At 37.1% G+C, this 27,789-nt stretch overlaps 1 protein-coding gene across 1 annotated transcript; it reads right to left on the bottom strand.

The window, feature by feature from the left end:
- Positions 1-554: 554 nt before the first annotated feature.
- LOC103973246 (SNF1-related protein kinase regulatory subunit gamma-1-like) lies at positions 555-8,880 on the bottom strand. Its single transcript, XM_009387753.3, has 6 exons — positions 8,469-8,880; positions 7,120-7,292; positions 2,488-2,742; positions 2,116-2,391; positions 1,565-1,728; positions 555-1,051 (listed from the first exon to the last, which is right to left on the bottom strand). The coding sequence occupies exons 1-6, from the start codon at positions 8,635-8,637 to the stop codon at positions 754-756; spliced, it is 1,335 nt and encodes a 444-aa protein (XP_009386028.2). The 5' UTR covers positions 8,638-8,880; the 3' UTR covers positions 555-753.
- Between the last annotated feature and the right edge of the window lie 18,909 nt (positions 8,881-27,789).

The raw sequence follows: 27,789 nt of genomic DNA, 5'->3' as shown, positions 1-27,789 counted from the left end.
TTAATATTTATAGAATTAATTAATATTTGTGATAATTTTTCAAGAACTAGTGATTATTCCATGATTGATATTAAATGTGTTTAAAATAAAATCAGATGAATCTGAAAGCACGATTAAAGGCCCAATGTTTAAACTATTCAGAACCAATCAATTATTTGGATTTTACTTGTACTTATATTTTAAAGATTTTGAAATATTTTCAAAAGGACACAAAAGACATATTTTCTTAACAACCCTATGTGGAGGAAAGGTTATGTTGGGTAATCTTGCAATTCTAAATTCATTTCTTTTATAAATTTCGAAAATCATTATTTGATGCATAATAAAACTGAAACCGTGGATCGAAAAAACAAAAAAAGATATTATCTGATTAAGCATGAATTTAATGATATTATCTGATTAAGCATGAATTTAATGATATTATCTGTGCAAATTATACGGATAATATGATTAAGAAACTTGAAATGAGATTCATGAGTAACTTTACTTCTTTTCATGATCAATAAATTAAAATAATAAAAATGGCAATCACTCATTGGACTTTTTGCTAATGATCTATTTATTCTTTTCAAAACTGATATTACATCTGCTGCAACCATCCAAAGCTGATGGTAAGCATCATTTTTCAAAATAGTGAACCTACACAATTATTCAAGAGAATTGATTGGTCAACACCAAAACCAAAAAAAAACAAAAAACATGAAACTGAAGTTGAAGCTAACACCAGTGAACAATCTTCCAGACTGTTAGCAACTAAACTCTGCTACCCTGAGGTAGTGGAACAACCCCATCGAAGAAATCTCCAAAGTAGCCATGTGGCTCATGAACCAATCTAGAGATTATATCTCTAAGTGTGATCACACCCTCCAAATTCTCATCTTGGTCCACGACATAGATCCTTTGTATCTTCTCCATGTCGAGACTCAGAATAATGTCTTTAACTGTGTCATCCCTTTTACAAGTTACGACATTGTTCATCGTTGATGAAACCACTTGCTGCTCTTCCACATAAGCCTTTATTTTGATGATGAAGTCCTTGGTAGTGATGGACCTTTAAGAAAAGTTAAAAGCAATTTTTGTAAGGACATATAACAAATTTATATCTTGCTAACATAATGTTAAATATGTTAGATCAGTTCAATTCGCACTTCAAAAGGTTGTACTAATATAACTCGTGGAAATAAGGAAGCTATGAATATTTCATGGCAATCTGTATCTACCTAAAATGTGAGAAGTTGATTTTTAAGAAAATGATGCATATTATGTATTAATGCAGTACATATTGACACAGTTCTCCTAAATTATGTATCACAATTTTTTATTTAACTCATGAATTTGTTATTCTGGTATACAAAAGTCAGTGGTCATCTCCCATGAACATTGGCCTGCTTTTTATTTTAATTGTAGGCCCAAGAGAAATCTTGTAAAATAGAAAAAACGACATTTCAATATTCATAAGCAATAGTTTCAGGTCGTGTAAAGTAATATTTATCAAGATGATGGGAAATTTTTGCATTGTAAATTAAACCTATCAAGACAACTAGAAATTTTTGCACACACAAACCTGTACTTGTCACATAGTGCAGGTTGAGTTAAGAGATAGTGGATATCTCTTATGCTTATAGTTCCTATTGCCTTTCTCCCACTTCCATCAACTACTGGAAGTCCGCCAACTCCTTTGTTTCTCATTAGTTGGAAGGCATTTAGAACTGGTTCATCCTCCCTCACCTGCATGAGATGGCAGGAAGATATTATTAAAGTTCTGCTCTTCCATCAACTTCTAACACATACATATTTGAATTGAACAATAGTAATAATAGTCACATTATCTCTCAGGTCGATATAGAATGACATATAATTCTACATGCATTCAACCACATATGCAACTTGATATTAATCAGTTTATGCTTATACATGAATTTCCTTCAATTTTAATGCAAGGGTACTTTTGGTATAAATGATTAATTTTGTAGTACTTTAATATCTCAAAATTTAACTAATTATTGTTAGCCAGGTAGCATTAGATACATTATCTATATTAGGTGTACATGGTCAAAAAATCGATTGCATAAAGTACTGAAATTGAGCAAATTTAAGATATTGCAGCATATGTACCTTTATTAGCTTCCTAGGCATCATAATAGGAAGTCCCAGCTCAAAGAGTTTCTTAGTTCCCCAATTTTCAAACCAATGAAGCCCAACACATTCCGCAAGCATGTGAATTATAGCAGATTGAGTTATAATATTATCAATCTTCTCTTCACCGAGGTCAACTACTGGAAGACTCTTCATTTTGTACTTGGACAGAAGCAATAACATGGTTAAAAAGGAATCAGACTTCTGCAAGGCAAGAAAGGGTGCCCAACGGAATGAACCCGAGATATCAGAAACCTATAAAAGTCATTATTGTACAGGAAACCAAAATTAGTTTAAAGATAGTTTCAGTATATTTCATTATTTCTGAAATAACTTCAAAAAGAGAGGAACCTTTGTAATTTTGTACAAGTCTGAAGAAGTGAATACTTCAAATATATTTCCTGCAATTGTTGCTTCAGTAGCTCCTGATCCTGTGGAATGAACTTTGTCTTTGATCTCACCATTAGCTTCCACAGGAATTGCTGAGCTGTCTAGTCCTGACATTGTTCTTTCCAATGTAACAACTGTGCCTAGCTTTGCTGCTAATTTATTGGCATCTCTTGTTGCAGCAGGACTTGCCTTCATCCCACTTGCTACAACTTCTGACTGCAACAGATGTACATGTAAGTTTTTAGCTTGTTAGAATCAACGAGTGGATCAAAGCGTGAAGTTCATTTAATATTTTATTGTCTTGAATCTCAACCAAAATTTCAAGGTAAGTGCAAGCATATATTTCCAATTAAGTATGAAAATGCTCAACATTATTACTTAAATCCATACTCATTTTTAGTTCATGTCAAATTACTCTTTCTAGAGTTGATTCTCCAATTGATTTAATTAAAAATTTAGTAGATATTACCACAGTTAAATTACTATTAATTCCTTTTGTTTCAGCTTATTTTCAAATTTTAGTAATCTTTGAGAAAATTTCTTTCTATTCAAAACTAAAGTTCTAGGAATTAACCTTGAAGTTCCCCGATGACATAAAGAATATGGTCATATTTGTGACTTACAAATTTTCTTAAATTCTTGATCCTTCAATATCAACCTATTTTAATATGTTAAGACATGAAATATACTGTTAGATGATAAATGCTCTTCATCCTAGTTCAAGAGCATTCAGAAACTCCATAATGGGAGATGCATGAATCTTTAACTTAAATTAATTGGGATGGATCATTGGTTTGTGTTTCATATAAGCTACCAAAAGTATAATTTATTGTGTGTTATCTATAAATCGTACTGGCAGAAACCAAAATAATGAATGAAATGCTTCATATTAAGTTCATATTGAAACATATGGTCATAGATGAAGTTATCTGTGTTTGCATGCTCTAAATACATTAGTTGGATATAGGCAGTTTTTCCATATGATGCAACACTTTGTAGTACTTCTGGCAATTTACGGAGCTATGCCAAACTAATCGATCACTCAATAGTCATATCAAGAACTACATAAAATGTTTTAGTTATGTGCATGTCCATGTGACATCACACTAGGTCTGATTTGACTAGAAGAAACTTTTCACAAATAAAAGATTTTATATCAAAAACAGGTGAATTTGTTGTTGTTTCCACTTTCTTTCTTTTTCTCCCTAGTTCTTCTTTCCTTTACTTTCTTCCTTCGTATCAAGCTCCCATATATATAGTGCTTCCATGCAAAGATTTTAATTTTGAATAATACTGCCTGTACCGAGCGGTAAGTACCGATCTGCCAGCAGACCAATACACGGATCGCCCACTACCGGGTGGTACCACTGATTGGGGTTGTTTCCACCCCATTACCATCCTAAATCGGGCGGTACTGAGGGAGAAGAAAAAAGAGGGAGAAGGGAAAGGGAAGAACTTGGAGATCGGCGCCGCTCTCCCTCCTCGTATGTTGATGACTTCTCTTGGCATGGGGAGAAGAATCCTCAGCATCGTAGGGAGAAGAGAGGCGACATCACCTTGGTGACATCACGGGAAGAAAAGAGGAGACGTCGCCTTGGCAAAAACGTTTTTCTTTACTTGTATATATATATATATATATATATATATATAAAGGCGACGTCATGGGCAAAAAAGAGGCATCATCGACGTCGCATAAAATGAATTTTTTTACTTATATATATATATGTATATATATATACATATATATACATACATATATATACATATATATACATGCATATACATACATATATATACATGCATATACATACATATATATACATACATATACATACATATATACAAGGTTCGCAATACCGTACCGTACCGGTATTTCGACCTGGGCTCGGTACCGGTACGGTACGGTATACCGAGCGGTACACCCAGGTGCACCGAGCGGTACACCTGAGTGTACCGAGTACTGTAGTACTGTAGCAGTGCTACAGTAACTGCTACAGTACCTCGGACCGGTAACCATCGGTCCGCGTACCGAAAACCTGTCAGACCGGTACGTAACGCCCGTACCGGGCGGTACGGCTCGGTACGGCAAACCCTGTATATACATACATATACATATACATACATATACATATACATACATATACATATACATACATATACATATACATATATATATATATATATATATATATATACGGCATCGCTAAGGTGACATCACCTCGTTTTTCTGTTCGCGTGGGGAGAAGAAACCTCGGTTTCTTCCCCACACGTGCCAAAAAGGGCGACGAGGCAGTCGCCTTTTTTTTTTTACTTATATATATATACATATATATCCATATATATATATATACCATGCGAATCTTGAAACTCTGGTACGGTACAAAATTTCAATCCTTACTTCCATGATTCTACATTATTAATGTATCGCCTCAATCTCTTAGTTTGGTAAAAATCTGCACATCACTTGATTAGTTTGACATTTCGCTTTGGGAACTATCTCACATCCCTTTGGTATGTGCAAGTCCTGCTCTTACTTGATTTAAAAAGGTATATTTAGAACAATCATGAAATATAAGTAAGAAAAATCAAAATGTAATCATTGTTATACAATGATTTCTTTAGTTTTTTGCCTTTTCCAAGGCCTTTCTTTCTTCTCATTTATTCCTTTCTTTCTCAACCCTCAATAGACATTCAAAGATCACTTTCATGTATCCCTCCACTTTCATGTCCACTGCCGTCTACATCTTACACCCACAATGTCCACGACATTAGCCTCTACTTCAAAATCTCCTTCCAACTTAGTAGTCATCACTATCCAGATCATTTTCATGACATTCGTAACAGTATAAACTACAGCAGGGCCATTGCCACATGCCTCTGTGCCCTAACACTCCTCTGAATCAATGAACAGTGCTGATTCCCCCAAATTTCCATCATGTCGACCTTCACATACATCCCCTTTCAGTTATGGCCTGTGTTGACCATCTTCGTCTCAGTATCTCCCTCCACCTTTATGCTCACAACCGCATATGTGCCTCCTGCAGTGTCCATGAGGCATGGTCTCAATCAACCATGGCAAAGCTATGCTGCTATCCTCCATGTCCTCATCTTTCTCACTTTACATGACCATGGCTAGATAAAGCCACCTCACCAATGGTTTCATCCTATTTGAATGTGTCAAAGGTTCTAGGAAGGGCATGTCTCATAACAAAACCGGCCTGTAACCTATAGTTAAGTTTCCTTATTCAGAATTTCAGAATTTTCTGGTGCTTTTGTTGTTTTTCTTCATGAACTGTAGATGCATATAAGATTAAGCATATACCTCTAAGGTTTTGCTCTATTTTCCTATGTATTTTATTTATTTTGGAGGCACAAATTAAATTCTAAGCATATATTGGTTGAATGCTACTTGGTAAAAGGGATCTGGGTAACTACTATCAAGTTTGAAAGGTCCAAAGTTCCTGTTGAAATAATGGACCATCATGTTAAACCAAATAAAATTGCGGTCGTTGATGAATCAAGGACTGCTGTACCATTCGAAACAGTACGAGATGGGTGGTCTCCATTGGTCTGGGCATGGGCCAATACGTGAACCACCACCATTTCGGGCAGTCCAATCCAGTTAAGTAAAAAAATAATAAAAGCATCAAAATTAGGGCTCATGAACACGACTTCTCGAGTTCAATGCTTCTTCTGCCTCTGTCGTTGCTTCACTGCTTCACGACACCGTTGCCACTACTGCTGCTTCGTGATGCCGCTGCCAATGTTGTTGCCGCCACATTCATTATTCTTACCAAATACGCTCCCACCTCTTCTTCTTCCTTCTTCATTCTTCTTCACAGCTTCTTCCTTTTTCTTCCTCCTCCACCACTTCCCCTACTCTTTTCTTCCTTCCTCCTTCCTTCTTCCTCCTCAATTCCTCCACCGCCCCTTTCTCTTTTTCCTCTTTTCCTTTCTCTTTGAAACACCGGTACATTCTAGTGTACTAGTACTAATCGATACATACTGGTCCAATAGATCACTAAAACGGGTCCGGTACCCGAGACGGCGATCCTTGGTTGATCAAGCTACCATTTGTGTCTCCTTTTGATTGGTTATTTGTCTTTGTTCTCTCTAATACAAAATCCAGTTTATATAACTTTGAACTTGTGTAGTAAAATCACACAATAACATAATATGTGCATGCTGCATTACAGAATGGTGAGAGCGGGTCTTTCATAGTTTGGTATTTGTTCAAAATTTTGTCAAAGTTTTCACCAACAAATGTCATGCCTTGTTATAACTTTACTCACTGTATCAAGTTTTTCTCATACAATATATAAACTGTTCCATGACTATTTTTCACCTTTTCTAAATTCTATAATGCAAAGTTTACAACTGAAACCTAAATTAGCTATATCAGCTCAAGGGATTAACATTTCCCAGGATTAATATTTATTTGCTTAGTTAACAAGCTTCTTTGTGATGAATTTTGTCCTTGAATCGTTGTACTTAAGTTTATCCATTGCATGGTTTATGAACTATATATTTTGATACACAACATATAAAAATTTACGATATTAAAGAGCATTTGGTTTAAACCCATCATCAAACCTGATGCAGAATCCATACAGCAATGCCAGCAAATTCTACAATCCCAATGTATCTATCAATCCAACTCGCATTCTCTGGCGCTTCCACATCTCGAACTGGTGCACTCATTATCTTGTGCTTGGATAGGATTTCAATTGCATTGGCCAGAGTAGAATCAGAAGGTATCTCAACCACTGATGGCAAGGACTCCAAATTAGAATGTCATACTCCATCAGCTAATCAATCTTAAACTTAGACAAACTGAAAGAAACTTATAGAGAAAAGCAATTTAAAAGGAACAACTAAAAAGTAATGCACCATATATGTAATATGAAGTGTCAACTTCTAGGTTGGACAGGTAGAGATATCAGCAATACTAGAATAATCATAAATATGAGTAATGATCCATGTTAAACTACCAAAACATGAGCTTTAGGTGGCTCTGATAAGATAAGATTTTGATTCCCTATGTTAGATGCCAATAGTTGTATTTATTGGTATCTTGATAAAACCAAGATAAGCTCTTAGCCTCTCACAATAGCACATTTGTAATGTTTGCTCGTTTGTAGAGATCACCTTTTATGTAGTTAGGAGTTGCACATTTGTAATGTTTGCTCGTTTCATGTTAAGTCACATAAATTGCGTCCCTTGCTCATTACTTTAAATGTGGATTCAACTCTTATTTGTATCTTCATGTTGTTCAATCTTTTCTAGTTGTGAATCATTAAAGTTCAACTTGTTTTTATGAAAAAGGAATGTACCCAATGCATGGGCCTCCCACCAATGTGGGGTCAGAGTCGATATATCCAGCCTTGCCCATTAATAGAAACTCGTAGTGGTTCTATATAATATTGAATGTCTATACTCGATTGGAATACACAACTCTTTTTCTTGTGACAATTATCAATTATTTTTGTAATAACAATCATCATTTTCCATTATACCCACTAATACAAACTATAAAACAATGAATATATAGAAACACACGTAATGGAAGGAGCAATTAGTACTAACATAACCATCTTAATGGTTTTGGTAGTGTTCATTATGCATCTTATCAAATTAGAGCCTTGTTACAAAATCAAAATGAAAGTACTCTTACTATTTTTCTCGCCTTTTTGCTTATCACATCGACCCTTTTTTTTTATTTTCTAAAGATTGCAAGTAAAACTATGAGCATCGGGTTAATTAGCCTCTAACTGCTTGTCTCTTTTTTTGTCTCCCATTTTATCGAACAAATGGTAGGGAGAGTGGTAGAAGCATCTTTTAGGAAAACAAAAAGGATGTTTGTGATAAATATGATGAATAAGATATCTCCTAAAGACATAAGCAACAGCACCAAATACATCAGAAGTAAAGCAGTCACGTGCCTTCGGAGGATGGGGCCGGAGGGAAGGCAGCAACGAGGATGCTCTCGAAGCAGGAGTTGAGCTTCTCGGTGGGGCTAAGTTGCGGCTCCTGAATGTCCCACAAATCCTCCAATCGATGACCCAACTCCGCCTCCGGGCTCGACTTCGCGCTCCCTGGTGGGCTATCCATCAATCAATCAATGCTCCCTCTCGACTCCCTTTGATCGCCCTCCTCTCTCTCTCTCTCTGATGGCTCACCTTCCTCCCTTGCTCCTCCCGATGATAGATTCTATATTTAACCGTCTTCATGAGGAGATCGAGGTGATCGGAGGAAGGGAGGGAGAGATTAGCGGATTGGAAGCTTGGAGCGAGGAGAGTGCCGAGTGGGAGGTGGACAAGTGGAAACGAACCCGAGAAAAACTCCACTTTGATTAAGCTCGACTCCATTTTACCACAAAAATTACAAGCTTTTCCATGTTTAGCGCCATATAATAATTTAATGTGTACAAAGAGACACTTAACTAATTGAGCTATGAACGTTCGCTTATAGTTTTTTTACCATCTCTACTCTAACCAAACTCAATATTATAAGATGAAGAGAAAAAGAATAGGGCGAGAACACAGAAGAAGGAAAAAAAAAAAAAAAAGAGAGAAATAAAAGGAGAAGTTTTCTTATAACTAAGGGTTAGTAGCTCAAAATTTACTGCTTAATTAATGAGAGCATAATTTACTAAAAGATAAGTATAAACTATAATACATATTAAATTCATGATGCATTGTACTTTGATGATTTTAAAATTTTCATAATTATCTTATGATACGAATCATTTGATAGAGTAAAGTTTGAAATTTATTATCTCGGAACTTGGGAGTATTCGATACATACCATGCACTACATCATTCTCCATAGGTGAGTGACATGAGAGTATCTAATTTGTTACCATCAACTTGTATAAATCTTGCTAATCCTATGGTATTTTCTATAACCTACAATATTTATCCCATAGCCTTTAATCCAAACCTCTTAAATATGATAACCCAAAAACCAAATGAGTTGTAAGCCTATTTCCCAAACCTATAGATAGCCCAACTTGATTGAATAGCTTGAATTAATTACTAAAGAGTTAAGGGCATGCCTTTATAAGTTGAAAAAGCTTAAACTCTTAACTTTCCGGCCTGTCTTAAAACAAATCAAAAGCATTTCCTTAGAGAAAGTTATTGTTTCATTAAAAGATGATGGTCTATGGGCTGATTCAAAGGATGAGTTAATTCAACTTATCTGATAGAACCCCTATGGATTCTAAGTTTGGGGTTGATCTCTTTAAGGGATCGGTCTCCTTGGAACTTTATAGGGGTTCCTTCCTCCAAGTTGCTACTCAAAGGCTGCTAAAAAAAATCATATATTCTTGTTAAAAGAGAATGAATATATGACTATTTATAGAGCTTCTAAACCCTAACTCCTAATAGGACTTCTACTCAAGACTCCTGATAGGACTCCTACTCAAGACTCTAACTCCTAATGTTTCTCTAAGAAGCAACCTCCAAACTAATCCTATCCTCAGCCGGCCTCTTTCTCTCTTTAATAGGGGTCGACTAGGTAGATTTTATATAAATGCCTCTTTCAATGAAACTTAATTAGGATTCTCTTAGTTAGAGTCCTAACAGACCTGTCCTCTTCAAATCAGCCTTATCCTCGAGGCTGACGATCCATGAATTTCAGGAATTTGATCTTTAATTCATCATACTTCTCCCAAGTGGTATCTTTTGTTGGTAGGTTCGCCCACTGTATTAGAACTTCAGTAGTGGGTTGTCGTTGTTAAGTCATGATCCGTCGATTAATAATGGCACTCGGTTGAGCCTGGAGCTCTCATTGGGTAGTTGTTGGGAAATCTTGGGGGCGACATCACATGTGCGGCGGAAGAACAAGAAAAACAAAATCCCTGATTCCCAAAAAGATGTTTGTCGTCGTGCGAAGATTGGTGCGCAAAATCCGTGAAACTGAAAACTACGTATAGAGTAGATTGTGTTACCTAGGGAGATCGTATATCCCTGTTTCCTTGCAGATCTTTAGGAGAGGGTGAAGGAGGTCAAGCGTCCTCCTCTCTAGCGGTGATCCACACAGCAGGGCTGCGATGACACTCCTCAAAACTCCAGGCCTGCTTTGAGGTGGAGAGGGGAAGGAGAATAGGAGAGGCAAGCAAAGGCTCTAGCTTATGAGGCTCTAAATCCCTCCTATTTATAGAGATCCCCTATCAAACACTAATGGATCCTCCTTTTGTGGGTATTCGATCTGCATCCAATAACCCAAGCCTTTTAGATTAGTGGATCTCTATCCAATAATCTCTCAAGGGCTCTTATTGGATCTCGTCCATGGGATCCAATAATTCAAGGGCTTATTGGATATCCAATAAGACAAGGACTCCGTCGGATATCTCATATCTGAACCTCTACTCATCACAATGCCTATCATATGTGTGTGACCCTCTAGGCCTAATATCGAGCTGGCCGTGAGTCATACCTATCAGAACTCCTTCTAAATCAATAAATTATTATCTCTATAATAATTCACTCGACTCATCAACTACGGACGTACTAGGCCACTACGCCGTAGTCCCTAGACGATATAGGGGAATCCAATCCATTGGACCCGTTTGTCCTCAGTTACCGTGTACCTGTAGTCCCTCATCCATCTAATATCCTAGAGACCGTATATCGAGCATGGTGCTGTTAGACCCATACGGTTTCTACTTGAGTCTCGCTCTAATTGGATTCTCCTGGAGAACTCTTTTCTCTCAACCCGAATGACCTTGGCCAGGGATTTGTCTGAGCAAGAACACATGAGATATTCCTCTCATGACGCCGAGAGTGGATGATCCTCTATCGACACTCAATAGCCCTCGTAAGGTCGACTACCACTCCCAATTACCAGCTATACTAGATCTGGGACAGCCAAACCTATAAGTCTGGTATCAAAGAGTGGAGTACTCATACAGGACATCCTTGGTGTCTCAAGTCTAAGGACCAAATACACCATTAGGACTACAGAATCGTTGTCTGACAATAAGGCATCATCAACCATCCAGCATTCCGTAAGCGGATTAATCAGTGAACTCATTCTCCAATGAGCACCTGTACTGTATCCCTAGTGTCCCTACACGAGCAGCTATGAGACCAACTGCATCCATCATATGGATGGGTATACAGCACACTAGTATGTCCGGTTATCACGATGTCCCTCTCGAGTAACCTATGACCGGGATTATTTAGGATCTGTGTTTAAAGGTGAATCGATCTTATTATCGTGATCTCATCACGATCCGATTCCCATTGCACAAATCTAAAGACATCACAATATATATATATATATATATATATATATATATATATATATATATATATATATATATATATATATATATATATATATATATATATATATATATATATGCAATAGTTATAAAGTGATATATGCCAAAATATAATAAGCAAAAAGATTCTGTATCAAGTCACACGTGTCATCACTCACGTGATTGGCTTGTTTGGCACCTATGACTAGTAGTAGTCATATTTGGTAGATGGCTTTGGGTTGTCTCATTTTTGGAAGACTAGATGGATTCGGGAGCTGGCGGGTAAGTCTAATATGTATGATACCACTTTGATGCGCTCTAAAATTTGGTAGGGTCCATAGAATCGAGATGAAAGCTTCATAGATGCTCTGGTCTGGATTGATGTTTGCTTGTACGGTTGGAGTCGTAGGAAGACTCAATCTCCTACTGAAAATTCTCTTTCGCCTTTATGTTGATCATATTGTTGTTTCATCCTTGTTGAAGCTATAGTGAGATTATCTTTTAGCAACTTTAGCATTTTATCTCTATCCTATAATTCCTTGTCTACTTGTTCTATTTTAGAGGTTCCCAACATATATTTTGGGATCACAAGGTGAGGTCGGCCATACATAGCCTCATAAGGAGTACATTTTATGGATGAATGATAAGTTTTATTATACCACCACTCGGTCTAGAAAAGCCACTTTGTCCACTCTTTTGGCTAGTCACTGGTGAAGCATCTCAGGTATGTCTCCAAGCACCTGTTCATCACTTCAGTTTGGCCGTCGGTTTGTGGGTGATACACCATACTCATTTTCAATTTAGTGCCATATATATAGAATAACTATGTCCAAAATCTACTCGTGAAGACTCTATCATGATCACATACAGTAGATCTCAGCATCCCATATAATTTTATAATATTTTTATAAAGATTCGAGCAATACTAGAAGCAGTGTAAGGATTACGAACATCACAAAAGTGAACATACTTTGTAAGGCGATCCACCACAACAAAAATTGTACCTTTTTCTTATGATGAGGGAAGCCCTTCAATGAAGTCCATTGATATATCAGTCTATATTAAGTCTGGGACAAGTAAAGATTGTAGCTTTCTAGGACTTGCCATTGTCTCACCTTTATGTCGCTGACATACATCACATTGTGCCACAAATTTAGTAATAATATTTTTCATCCCTACCCAATAAAAATTTTGCTTAATTCTCTTATAAGTTCTAAGGAACCCAGAGTGCTCAGCCATAGGTGCGGAATGCATCTCTTGAAGGATGGTCTTTATGCAGGTAGAATTTAGCACAAGCACAATGCCTCCCTTATAGCGCAATTCTTTTGAGTTCCAACTGTAATGAGCCATGGAGCTTGGTGTTTCCTCTAATTTTTTTATGATCTTACTGGTCTCTAGATTTTCCTACCATTTCCTCTTAATATCCTCAAGGAAGTAGCTGGTCGGAAGTGAAACGGCCAAAAATTCAACTTGCTCGAGTAGCCGCGAAAGAGCATCTACAACAATATTTTCTTTCTCGTTTTTGTAAGTTATTTCATAATCATATCCAAGAAGCTTTGTTATCTATTTTTTCTACTAGGGAAAAGATATCTTCTGCTTCAAGAAATATTTTAGGCTTTTATGGTCGGTCTTGATTTGAAAACGTCGCCCGATCAAGTATAGTCTCCATTTGGTCATCGCATGCACAATCGTGAACATCTCCTTATCGTAAATAGTCATCTTGAGATGGGAAGAAGATAATTCCTTACTGGTATAAGTGAGGGAGCGGCCATCTTGCATTAGTTCAACACCAATTCCGGCTCCGGAGGCATCGGCTTCAATAACAAAAGTCTTACCGAAGTCGGGTAGCACTAGTATGGGTGTTGTCGTCATTGCGGCTTTAAGTTCGTCGAAGGTGGTAGTGGCTTTATCCGACCATTAGAAAGCATCTTTTTTTAGTAAGGAAGTAAGGGGTGCACTAATCTTTCTATAGTTTTTCACGAACTTACGGTAGTAGCCTATTAAACTGAGAAAGCCACGTAGCGATTTTATGTTTCTCGGGGTCGGCCAGTTCTGCATTGCTTCAATTTTGGAGGGGTCTACCACTACATCTTTCTCTGATATGATATGCCTAAGACATTCCACCTTCTGTTGAAGAATGTTGCACTTTGATTTTTTGACAAAAAGAAAATGTTCTTGCAAAATCGTTAAAACAAGTCGTAAATGCTGAAAATGACTTTCAAGAGAAGGGCTATAAATAAGGATATCATCGAAGAAAACCAGCATAAACTTATGAAGAGAATTCCAGAAAATATCATTCATAAGGCTTTGGAGGGTGGGGGGAGCATTGGTGAGACCAAAGGGTATTACCAAAAATTCATAGTGACTATTGTGTGTTCGAAAGGCGGTTTTCGGTATGTCTTCTTCGCATACTCGTATTTGATGATACCCGCATCGAAGGTCCAGCTTTATGAAGACTCATGCTCCCTTTAATCCAGCAATTAATCTACTACTGGAATATGATATTTATCCTTGACGGTTATATTGTTGAGAGCTCGATAATCAATGCATATTCGTCATGTTCCGTCCTTTCATAGGAGGAGCACTGGTGAAGAGTAGAGGCTGCAACTTGGCCGAATTACTCTTGTTTCGAGCATGCCTTTTATAATCCTTTCTATTTCATCCTTCTGAAGATGTGGATACTGATATGGCCGAGTATTTGCTGGAGGTTTGCCCGGATGAATCGATATACAATGATCATGTTGATGGGTAGGAGGTAGGTTACGCGGTTCGTCAATTATATTTAAAAATTCAGCCAGAAAAGGAAGTAGGTTTGGGTCTTCAAATTCTATTGGCTCTCCCTTAGTTTGCTGCTCAAGTTGTACTAAAAAGCCACTGCATGCTTTATACAAAACCTTCTCCATTCGTTGTGTGTAAATCGTTGTTACGTCGCCCTCACGTTTCCCGGGCAGTATCACTTGTTTCTCCTTACTGTAAAATTTTATAATTAGTTTCACAAAGTTTAAGGAAACATCACCTAATGTCGTCAGTCATTCGATGTCGAGCATGGCCTCATAATCATCAAGAAGGAGGAGGAAGAAATTTGCAATTATCTCTTGGTCCTATAGCAACAGTTTCACCCGTGGGCACCTATAATCCAACTTCAAAATTCGTCCGTCGGCGACCTTAATGTCAAACTTACTGCAATTCTCGATAGATAAGGCCATCCAGATAGTAACCTTGCTGTTCATAAAACTATTAGTGCTCCTAGTGTCAATAATAATGGTGATAGGTTGTTGCTTCAGAAGTCCTCCCACTTTCATCATTTGCAGGTTCGCGTAACCGGCAAGGGCATGCATCGTAATATCAACCGACTATTGTTCTTCATCTGCGACCTCTTTCTCATGCCCCTAGACATCCTCCATATCTTCAAGAGGTTTAATCAGTAGGAGGCGGCCCCTTTTGCAATGATGATCGTGATTCCATGGCTCGTCACAATGCCAACAAAGACCCTTTGTTGATCGGTCACATAGTTCTTCTCTTGTTAATTTTTTTGGCAGCAGAGGACGGCTGAGAGTAGGAGGTTTATATTCAATGGGCCTAGGAGAGGTTCTCATCCTTTGAGCATCTTGGTTAAGTTGTTCTTCTTGTATTTGGGCGAAAGAAATCGTAGCTGTCACGGTATGGAGCTGTTGTGCGGTATGGGACTGTCATGCCTTAACCTCCCCTTTTATCTCTAGCTTGAGTCCTTCAATGAATGTTCCTAACAATTGATGGTCAGTCCAATCATGAGCAAGGTAGGATAGCTTCTCAAACCTGGTTTGATACTCTTGAATCGTAAAGGTTTGTCGAATTTTTACGAGTTGGCCATCGATATATTCATACTCCGTAGGTCCAAAATGATTCAACAGTGCGTTTTATTAAATTGATTCCACGTCGGAGCCCCATGATTATATTCTAGCTAATTGTACCATTGAATAGCATCTCTTTCAAGGTAGACGACAGCAATTTCCACCATAGCATCATCCGACGTTCGGTAGTCATGAAAGTAATGTTCAGTACACGAAATCCACCCCGCCGGGTCTCCTTCTTCCCATCATGGAAAGTCCACCCTCATGCATGGCTGAAGCATGTTTGAGGGCTATCCCTCCTTCTCTGGAGGTCTCTCTAAACTCTCTCCTCGCTGAAATTTAGTTGGACTTGGCGGTTGTCCAATTCTGAATTCTGCAAACAAAGCGTGCAATTTGTCCTCCAAGCGTGATTCAAACCATGATTCAATTCGAGATTTCAATACTTCAAATTTGGCATCAATTGGATCTTAAGAAGCCATAGAATATGCTTGTAGATCAAAGATGTCCCCGACTTTTTTCTATTGATGGGTTAATGGCATGGGGTGGTGGAAGGTTTGAAAAAATTGAGGATCACGGAAAGGTACTGCAATAGGTTTTTACATCTAAAGTGTAGCAGTTTGGACATAAAAGGGCAGTGGTTTATATTAAGAATTTTTTTATGAAATTAAAAAAAATCTATTATTAGGAAGTGTCAAAACTATCGTAAAAATTTTATAGTGATTTGGACAGATAAAATGTAGTAGCAAGATCAAACAAACTGTGCTATGCGGTTGGAATTCTGTAGTGCATCTTTCGTTGTAGAGATAAAAACTTTACGATGAAAAGTTTATGTAGCAACATAGGAACAACTTTTTTTGGATTTTTGAATAATGATAACTAAATTGCAACAGTAGTAAGGTAGGAAACCAGATCCTGTTGCAATTCACAGGGAGATCAAAGGATGATCCCGGTGGTGGAGATGACGATGGAATTTAACGATGATCTTTTAAGCAATTGTAGGAATTGCTTTGGGCGGCTATGGAGGGTTGTGGAAGGGCAGCAAAATGCCAAGAACGCTGCTCTGATACCAAGTGATAGAACCCTTACGGATTCTAAGCTTAGGGTTGATCTCTTTAGGGGATTGGTCTCCTTGGAACTCTATAGGGGTTCCTTCCTCCAAGTTGCTACTCAAAGGCTACTAAAAAGAGTCATTTATTTCTTGTTAAAAGAGGATGAATACATGACTATTTATAGGGCTTCTAAAACCCAACTCCTAATAGGACTCCTACTCAAGACTCCAACTCCTAATACTTCTCTAAGAAGCAACCTCCAAATAAATCATATCCTTAGCCAGCCTCTTTCTCTCTTTAATAGGGGTCGACTATGTAGGTTTTATATGAATGCCCATTTCAATGAAACTTAATTAGGACTCTCCTAGCTAGAGTCCTAACATTATCTTCATGACCAAGGAATGTATTGAAAGACTTAGATATCAGCAGCAAAGTAATAAATTTTATAATTCCCTATAAATAAAGGGTTGTTTCATATACTAGTATTTATTTTGATGTTTTAGAGTTAGAAAGGAGCAGAATCTTATTGTATTTGTATAAACTCTTTGAGTTATCTCTTTTAACTCTATATCTCTTTGGTTTATCATAAAGTGGTGGGTTTAGTCTTTACATCTCTTAGATATTTTTAAGATTTGGGGCTGTGATGCCCAAGTGAAAAGATAACCCCAATAAGTTGGAATCCAGGATAGAATGATATAAGTTTGTGGGACACCCCAAGGAAACTTATGGGTATTATTTCTATCATCCCGAGGACTAAAAGGTCTTTGTAGCTAAGAGAGCAGTGTTCCTTGAGAAGGTTTACATTCTTGGTTGAGACAATGAGAGTGTGATAGAGTTTAGCAAGGTTGAATAACTCATCTCAAGCACCATTCCACAACTAGAGTCTGTTCAGTTACCTATCACACAAGTTTCAACTTTACGTAGGTCCGGTAGAGTACCCCATCATCCCAAGAGATATATGAGACATATTAGAGGAGAGAATATTGAGGATATTGATCCTCAAACCTATGAGGAGGCTATTACAAGTATAGACTCCGAGAAGTGACAAGAAGCCATGAATTCTAAGATGAATTATATGTACTCCAACAAAATTTGGAACCATGTTGATGCACCTGAGGGTATTGTACCCATTGGTTACAAGTGGATCTTCAAGAAGATCAGAGTTGATGGAAAGGTAGAGACCTATAAAGCAAGGCTAATGGCTAAGAGGTATTATTAAAGGCAAGGTATTGACTATGACGAAACATTCTCTCCGTAGCCATGCTAAAATTCATACGAATTTTGTTGGCTATTACAATACACTATAATTATGAAATCTGACAGATGGATATGAAAACTACTAGCCATATGTGTCTTGTAAGCCAATCACATGAGTGATATCACAAACATATTCTTTTTACTTATTATATGATTTGACATTTTATCACTTTATATTGCTTGTTGCATATATATATATATATATATATATATATATATATATATATATATATATATATATATATATATATATATATATATATATATATATATATATATATATATATATATAGGAATAGGAATAGGAATCAAATCATAATGAGATCATGATAATGAGACTGATTCACTTTTAAACACAAACCTTAAATAATCCTGGTCATAAGTAACTCGAGAGGGACATCGAGAGAACTGGATAGACTAGTGTGTTGTATACTAGTCCATATGATTGAGGCAACTAGTCTCATAACTGCTCATGTGGGGACACTAGGGCTATAGTGCAAGTGCTTATTAGAGAATGAGTTCACTGATTGATTTGCTCATGGAATGTTGGATGGTTAATGATACTTTATTTTTAGACAATGATTCCATTGTCCCAATGGTGTACCTGGTCCTTAGACTTGAGACATAAAGGATGTCCTATATGTATACTCCACTCTTTGATACCAGACTTATAGTTTTGGATGTTCCAGATTTAGCATAGCTGGTCATCGGGAGTGGCAATCAACCTTACAATGACTATTGAGTGTTGATAAAGGATCATCAACTCTCGGTGTTATGAGAGGAATATCTCATGTGTTCTTGTTTAGACAAATCCTAAGCTAGAGTCATTCAGATTGAGAGAGAAAAAGTTCTTCGGGAGAATCCGATTAGAGTGAGACATGAGTAAAAATCATATGGGTTTGATAGCACAATGCCTAGTATATGGTCTCTGGGATATTAGATGGATGAGGGACTATAGGTACATAGTAATTGAGGATAGATTGGTTCAAAGGATTGAATTTCCTTGTATCGTTTGGGTGTTGTAGCATAGTAGCCTATTACGTTCGCAATCGATGAGTCGAGTGAATTATTATGAAGATAATAATTCACTAAGCTAGAAGGAGTTCTAACATGTATGACTTACGACAAGCTCGATATTGGGCTTATAGGATCACAAATATGGTAAGTGTTATGATGAGTAGAGGTTCGGATATGAGATATCCGTTGGAGCCCCTATCTTATTAGATATCCAATAAGCCTCTTGTTAGGATCAAGTCGGCACTAAGAGGGGGGGATGAACTAGTGCTATCATAAAGCTTTATGTCGATTCAAAAATCTTATTCGATAAAAGCCGATATTGGAAATAAGCTTGACTTAGAGTGCACGTTCGTAAGCATAGTGAAAGTAGTGAGTAAAGCAGTTTACAATGAAAGTAAAGAGCTTAAAGTAAATGCAAATCTAGTTTTATAGTAGTCCGATCCTCGTGACCTACATTCACTCCCGATTTCTCTTCACTCGAGGATACCAGCTTCCATTACAAATATTTTTTCAACGGACGAAGATCAACTATCCTTACAACTCTTTTCTCCTTTTTACAAGCTCAAGAGAGAACCTTTATACCTCTCTTTTAAACCTCACTCCTCCCTTAGAAACCTTCTAACTCTAGAAGGAAGTGACTCACTAATCTAGAGATATTACAATTTTTCCGTAAGTATCCTTTCCCCCTCTTATGCTCAAATTTGTGCATCTTCATGTAGGAATAGTGTGGGTATTTATAAACCTCAAATAACTTCAAAAATGGAGCCAAAAAAGATCTCATCCCGGGTCCTAGCAGTACTACCACTTATGTTAGGCGGTACTATCGCCTGCAGCACTAACACTAGGTGGTACCATCACCTGACACAATCTAGGAGACAGTGTTTGGGCAATACCACCGCCTGACACTGTACAGTACCATCGCCTAGTCTAGCAGTACTACTTCCTAACATAGTCTTAGAGACTGTGTATTGGAGACTGAGCCTTGGGCAATGCCACCGCCTGACCCAACTTTTGGGTCACTGAATGGGCCTTTCTCTTGGCCCAAAACAACCCCAACATAGGCCCAATTGGCCCTTAATTAAGTTAGCTTAATTACATTCTATACAACCTAATTACAACTAAAACTACTTCCATTTAGACAATTATTATAAAGCATTAATCATATGTTGTCCGGCATGTCATTGGTTCATCGGCGCTTCGTCTAATCCTTCAGTGCATCATCCTCTTTTACGACCTTTTGCCCAATCTGCATATTGACCTCCAAAACTCCGATCTCCTTGGCGCAATGTCCGCTCTTCTAGGTCCGATGCCCGAACTGATGGCACAAAGCCTTCTACCGACACTTTGACCGATCATTCGGCTCAACATCTAATCTTCTAATATGTTCCACTCCGGCCCAATATTGATTCTTCTTGCTTAAATTGTCTCTTTATGATCAAAGCTAGTCCTGTGTCACTCAAAACACATATTAGATTATAAACTCTATCAATTGGTTTCATCATCAAAATTCGATATTCAATAATCTCTCCCTTTTTGATGATAACAACCAATTGATGACGAAGTTTAAACCAAACTCCCCCTATCAATATGCCATATTGAAATGAACATTGAATTCAAGTTAAAGTAATTTTAATAATGATTCACATCATATGCAATACATCATATACATCATCATAATAAAATCATGAGTATTGTATACATAATCATAATTTCAAAACATCAAATTTCATATACATCAAAGTGCATCATATCATGCATGATTCAAATCATCATCATACCTTCTCCCCCTTTGTCATCAACAAAAAGGAGAAAAGTGTAAGTTAGCAAGTTTTAGAGATATGAAAATTAGCAAAAAAAATTTGAGATGTACAAGATAGCATATTTTGCATCTTCTTGAAATGTGTAAGTTAGAAAACATTACTTCTCTTGAGATTTGCAAGATAGCACTTCTTGCTTCCCTTTTGAGATGAGTAAGCTAGCAAGTTTTGCTCTCCCTTTGTCATTGTCAGAAAGAAGGGATGATTACAATAGTGCAAAACTTTTTCCATTACATCATTTTTCGAATCATCGTATGAAATATATCAAGAAAATTAACTTGGTGATGAGATATACAATTCATGAAAACAAATTTTAAGTTATGAATATCAAGAGACAAATTATGATTCTTTTGGATAAATCATCAAAATCAATTTCAAGATATTCAAAATGACATAAATAGATTTATTAATCTCTTAGGATCTCTTGTTAAAAAAATTAATAATTTTTTGGGGATAGAGTCATTTTCAAGAAAAATAATGCATTCCTCTATGTGATTGATTTTATACAAGCATGTCATTGTTTTCTAAGCCAAAACCATGCATTATCGTTTAAACTCAAAAAAAATATTTATCACAAAAATCATTAAGATCAAAAGTGTAACACATAATTCCAAAACATAAGATTTCAAATCATCATTACTTCAAATCCTCATGCATAATATAAAATTATCAAGCATGATACCAAACCTTTTAACATTTTCATTACATCATTAAAATATCAAGCATGATTTCATCAAACATAAAGCATTTTCAATCAAAATCATTTTGTTTGTTGTAGTAATATATTTTTCTTTTTTAAATGAATCTAATTTTTCATGCTTAGTGCTAGGAGTTAACATGCAATTCTCATGCTCAAATTTTTAATTTTTTTCAAAATCACTAGAAAAAAAAACATGATTTTTTTGTATTTTTTTATTTCATACTAAATAATTTAAAGACAACTTATGAAAAACATCAAGTAACTTCATAGTAAAGTAAAGGGGTTTTGGTTGAGTCACTTATCTCGTTGTCAAAAGCCACCAAATCGTAGTTCGCAACCTTATCTTCGGATGTACTCGATTTGTCCCAAGTCGCCTTTAGTGTCTTCTTCTTCTTTGGCAACATTTTCTTTTTAAGTTCATTTTTATTTTTTGATTCTTGCTTTATGAACTTTTTAAATTTTATAATGAGAAGTTCAAAGTCATCATCATCACTTGACTTATCACTCAAGTGGTATTCTATTGTTCGAAGTGTCAAATTCTTCCTGTTCTTTGAAAGGTAGTTCTTATGTTCATTATATTCAATATAAGTCATTTCATAGGTCATCAAAGACCTAATAAGTTCTTTGAGTGAAAAATTATTCAAGTCCTTCACTTTTTATATTGCTGTTACTTTTGGATCCCAATTTTTAGGAAGAGAACGTAAAATTTTATTAATAAGTTCAAGATTTGAAAAACTTTTACTAAGTGCTTTTAAACTATTGATGACATCCGTAAAATCGATGTACATGTCAATAATAGTTTTGCTTGGCTTCATTTGAAACACTTCAAAATTATACATCAAAAGATTTATTTTAGATTTTTTTACTCTATTCATGCCTTCATGAGTTACTTCTAGTGTGTGTCAAATCTCATGTACAGTTTCACATAAAGAAATATGATTAAACTCATTTTTATCCAAAACACAAAATAGAGTGTTCATAGCTCTAGCTTTTAAAGAAAAAATCTTATTTTCCAAATTATTCCATTCGTTCATTAGTTTAGAAGATTTTTGAAAGCCAAGTTTAACAATATTCCGTAAATTGAAATCCATAGAAAGCAAGAAAACTCACATTCTAGTTTTCCAATATGTATAGTTCGTCCCATTGAACATAGGAGGACAAATGATAGAGTAACCCTCTTGAAAGCCGAAAAAAGCTATTTCTCTTGAATATAAAACCAAATGAGAAAAACATAGCTCTAATACCAACTGTTAGGATCAAGTTGGCACTAAGAGGTGGGAGTGAATTAGTGCTATCATAAAACTTTACGTCGATTCAAAAATCTTATTCGATAAAAGCCGATATTGGAAATAATCTTGACTTAGAGTGCACGTTCGTAAGCATAGTTGAAGTAGTGAGTAAAGTAGTTTGCAATGAAAGCAAAAAGCTTAAAGTAAATACAAACCGAGTTTTATAGTGGTTCGGTCATCGTAACCTACATCCACTCCCGATTTCTCTTCACTTGAGGCCACTAGGCTTCCACTACTGATCTTCTTTCAACGGACGAAGATCAACTACCCTTATAACTCTTTTCTCCTTTTCACAAGCTTAGGAGAGAACCTTTACACCTCTCTTTTAAACCTTACTCCTCCCTTAGAAACCTTTTAACTCTAGGAGGAAGAGACTCACTAATCTAGAGAGATTACAATTTTTACTCAAGTGTTCTTTCCCCCTCTTTTGCTCAAATTTATGCATCTCCATGCAAGAATAGCTAGGGTATTTATAGACCCCAAATGGTTTCAAAAATGGAGCAAAAAAAGGTCTCATCTTGGGTTTCCTAGGTCCTGGCGGTACCATCGCTTGTGCTGGGCAATACTACCACCTGCAGCACTAACACTGGGCGGTACCACTGCCTAGTCTAGCGATACCATCACCTGACACTAGGTGGTACCACTGCCCAGTTTGGCGATACTACCGTCTAACATAGTCTTAGAGACTATGTCTTAGAGATTAAGCCTCTGACAGTGGCACCACCTGGACCCAACTTTTGGGTTACTGAATTGGTCTTTCTCTTAGCCCAAACCAGCCCCAACATAAGCCCAATTGGTCTCTAATTAAGTTGGCTTAATTACATTCTAAACTAATCTAATTACAACTAAAATTACTTTGATCTAGACAATTATTACCAAGCATTAATCATATGTTGTCCGACATATCATTAGTTCATCGGTGCTTCGTCCAATCCTTCGATGCATAATCTTTTATGGCCTTTTACCCAATCGGCACATTGACCTCCACAACTCCGATCTCCTTAGCGCAATGTCCGCTCTTCTAAGCCTGATGCCCAAACTCATGGCACAAAGCCTTCTGCCGATACGTCGACTGATCCTCCGACCCAACGTCTAATCTTTTGACATGTTCTACTCTGGCCTAATATTGATTCTTCTTGCTTTAATTATCTCTTCATGATCAAAGCTAGTCTTGCGTCACTTAAAATGCAGATTAGATCATAAACTATCAATTGGATTCATCGTCAAAATTTGAGATTCAACACCCATGAATTATTGGATCCTATGGATAAGATCCAATAAGAGCTAATGAGAGATTATTGGATAGAGATCTACTAATTTAATAGGCTTCGGTAGTTGGATAGAGATCCAATACCCAATAGGGTAGGATCTATTAAGGTTAAGTTGATATGATGCCTCTATAAATAGGAGAGAGCCAAAGACCCACAAGCTAGAGGCTTTTTTGTTGCCACCTCTTATTCTCCTCTCCCTTTCTCCTCCTCAGATAGCAAGTGTGGAGATTTAGGTAGCGATTTGAGGAGTATCGTCGTAGTCCTACTATATGGATCACCGCTAGAGAGGATGATGCTTGACCTCCTTTATCCTCTCCTATAGATCTACAGGGATTCAGAGATATACGATCTCCCTAGGTAACATAATTATCTCACACGTAGATTTAAATTTTACGAGTTCTTGTTCCCTAATCTTTTGCATGACTACGAACACCTTTTTAGGAAGTGTATATAATATAGCCTCGAGGAGAAAGTGTATATAATGTCGCTCCTAGATTTCCCTATGAAAATCGTGTTCCTCAATGACAACCTCGAGGAGAAAGTGTATATAATATAGCTTGAGGGATTTATATTCAAGGATAGTCCAGATAAGGTGTATAGGCTGCTTAGATCCATCTATAGACTGAAGTAAGCATCTCAAAGTTGGAACACAAGATTTAATGAGGCAATCAGATCTTTGACTTCGTTAAGAATGAAGATGAGCCTTTTGTATATAGGAAGGTAACTGGGAACGTTATCGCCTTCCTGGTATTATATGTGGATGATATCCTAATCATTGGGAATGATATAGGGATGCTCTTTATAGTAAAGGCGTGGCTATCTAGACACTTGTCTATGAAGGACTTAGGGGAAGCATCCTATATATTAGAGATTCAAGTCTATAGAGATAGATCCAAGAATATGCTTGGCTTGTCCTAGTCCAAGTACATAAACACTATTGTTAAAATATTTGACATGAAAAATTCCAAGAGAGGTCTCATAATGATGAGATATGGGATATCGTTTTCTAGGAGTATGTCCCCAAAGACTCCTAACGAAAGGGCGAACTTGAATAGGATACCCTAAGCCTCAACGATAGGGTCTATCCTGTATGTCATGCTATGCACTAGGTCTGATATAACGTATGCTCTGAGTGTCATGAGCAAGTATCAGGTGGATCAAGTCTTAGAGCACTAGAAAGCAATAAAGTGTATCCTTAAGTACTTAAGAAAGACTAAAGATCTTTTACTAGTATATGGAGGAAGTAGTCTCAGGTTGAGGGCTACACAAACTCAAGCTTCTAGTTCAATATCGATGATAGCAAATATAATTATGGGCATGTGTTCACCCTGGATGGAGGAGTAGTATGCTGGAAGAGTTCCAAGTAAGACACTACTGTTGACTCGACCACAGAGGTGGAATACATCACTACAATAGAGGCAGCAAAAGAGGGAGTCTGGATGAAGAAGTTCATCACAAATCTAGGAGTTATGTCGGGTAGCGATGAGATGATTCTCTTATATTACGATAAATATGAGGCGATTACTCAAATGAGGGAACTTGAGTGTTCTTTTTAAATCAAGATCATTTCCTATCTTTTATGGTTATTGTCTTTTGCTATTCATGACTTGATCTTTTATTTTTTATGATTGAAATATTGATGTAAATTTATCCTTTGTTATTTATCTTTGTCATAATTTGAAAATTGATGTAAAGGAAAAAGAATTACAACATTGTATTATTCCCTTCTATTTGACAATAACAAAGGGAGAGCAAAACTTACTAACTTGCTCATCTCAAAAAAGAAGCAAGAAGTGCTATCTTGCACGTCTCAAGAGAAGCAAAAAGTTGTTATTTCAAGAGAAGCAAAAACTTTACAAAACTTCACATTCTCAAAAATTGCTAGCTTGCACATTGCAAAGGAAGCAAAAATTGCTAGCTCGAATATTGCAAAGGGAGCAAAAAATTGCTAGCTTGCACTTCTCAAAAGAGAAGAAAGAACTCACTAGCTTGCATGTTCTAAAGTGATGAAAATTTTGTTAAATAGCTAAGCTTTCATATCTCTAAAACTTTATAGTTGTACTTCTCCTTTTTGTTGATGACGAAGGGGGGAGAAGATATGATAATCATGTTAGGAACAGAGTCAGCACTAAGAGGGGGGGTGAATTAGTGCAGCGGATAAAAATATCAGTTTCGAAAAAATCCTTTCATATAATAAAATCGAACTCGGAAATGCTTAACTTTAAAAGCGAAGTAAGAATGTATTAAAGGCAATTTACAGTTAATGTAAATTGTAGGAACTAAATGCAAACCAGAGAACACGCCAATTTTATAGTGGTTCGGTCGTCGTTACCTACATCCACTCTGTTGATTCCTCTTTCGTCGAGGCCACCAGCATCCACTATCGATCTTCCTTTAATAGGCGAAGATCAACCTCCTTTTTACACCCCTCTTCTCTTTTTACCGGGTTTAGGAGACAACCCTTACAAGCACTCACTCCTCTCTCAAACTATTCTAACACTTAGACTAAAGGAGGATTCTCACAAGAGATTTCTACAGCGTTTTTCCCTTTTAAAATTCTCTGTGCTTATGTATTTTAACTAGGGATGAGAGGGGTATTTATAAGCCTCAAGTTGATTCAAACGTGGAGCCTAAAAACATCTCATCCCAGGTTTCTTGAGTCTGGGTGGTATCACCGCCTGTGCTGGGCGGTACCACCGCTAGTGTCAGTCTGACACTAACACTGCACTGGGCGGTACCACCACCTAGCAAGCTGCCACTAGGTGGTACCACCGCCTGGCACCCTGCCAAGGGCGGTTCCACCGCCCAAACTAGCGGTACCATTGTCTGACACAGTCTCGGAGACTATGCCACTTCTTGGGACACTGTTTAGGTCTTTCATTGGGCCCAACACAGTCCTTACATAAGCCCAACTAGCCTCTAATTGGGTTGACCCAAATCCAAACCCAATTACGTACTAACTACGATTCCTAAGACATATTCTAAGCTAAACAAGTTTGTAAGTCTAGTTTCTCCCGGCAAGGTTCCGGTGATCTTCCGACGATCTCTCGGTAATGTTCCAGCGGACTCCCAGCAAGCTCTTGGACTTCACGACAATCTTCTTAGTGAGTTCCAATGAGCTTCTTTGGCAAGCTCTTGGACTTCTTGGCTGGTTCCTATAGAACTTCCGACAAACATTTGGACTTCTGACGAACTCTCGAACTCCCAACGAAATCATGTCCTTGACTTCGAGACTCATTTTGTTTTATGTCTTGCTATCGTAGTTAATCCTGCACATATAAAATATACTTCGATCTAGACAATTATTACTAAGCTTGAATCATGTTGTCTGGCATTTCATTGATCAATCGACGCTTCATCTGATTCTTCGACGTATCGTCCTCTCTTGCGGTCTATTGCCTAATCGGCCAGTTGACTCCGCAACTCCGATATCCTTAGCGCAATATCTGCTCTTCTTGGCCCGTTGCCCGAATTCATGGCCCAAAGCCTTCTATCGATACGTCAACTGATCCTCCGGCTCGACGTCCAATCTTCTGACATGTTCCACCGGCCTAACATGATTCTTCCTGCTTTAATTATCTCATCCTGATCGAAGCATCCTGTGTCACTAAAAATGCAGATCAAATCATAAACACTTATCAATTGGTTTCATCATCAAAATACGAGATTCAACAATCTCCCCCTTTTTTATGATGATAACCAATTGATAACAGAGTTAACCTTAACTCCCTCTATCAATATATTATATTAATAGAACATTGAATT

Source organism: Musa acuminata, chromosome BXJ2-1 (genome assembly GCF_036884655.1).
Source record: "Musa acuminata AAA Group cultivar baxijiao chromosome BXJ2-1, Cavendish_Baxijiao_AAA, whole genome shotgun sequence".
NCBI classification, from domain to species: domain Eukaryota; kingdom Viridiplantae; phylum Streptophyta; class Magnoliopsida; order Zingiberales; family Musaceae; genus Musa; species Musa acuminata.
Note: the sequence above shows the minus strand (reverse complement) of the source record. Positions and strands in the feature narration are given on the sequence as shown.

Bases quoted from the DNA above. Each gene is read 5' to 3' on its own strand.
- LOC103973246 (XM_009387753.3), bottom strand. From the start codon at position 8,637: ATGGATAGCCCACCAGGGAGCGCGAAGTCGAGCCCGGAGGCGGAGTTG. The intron at 7,293-8,468 runs GCACGTGACTGC...CCTTGCCATCAG, and splicing joins TCCGGCCCCATCCTCCGAAG to TGGTTGAGATACCTTCTGAT. The intron at 2,743-7,119 runs GTTTGATGATGG...CATCTGTTGCAG, and splicing joins CTGTATGGATTCTGCATCAG to TCAGAAGTTGTAGCAAGTGG.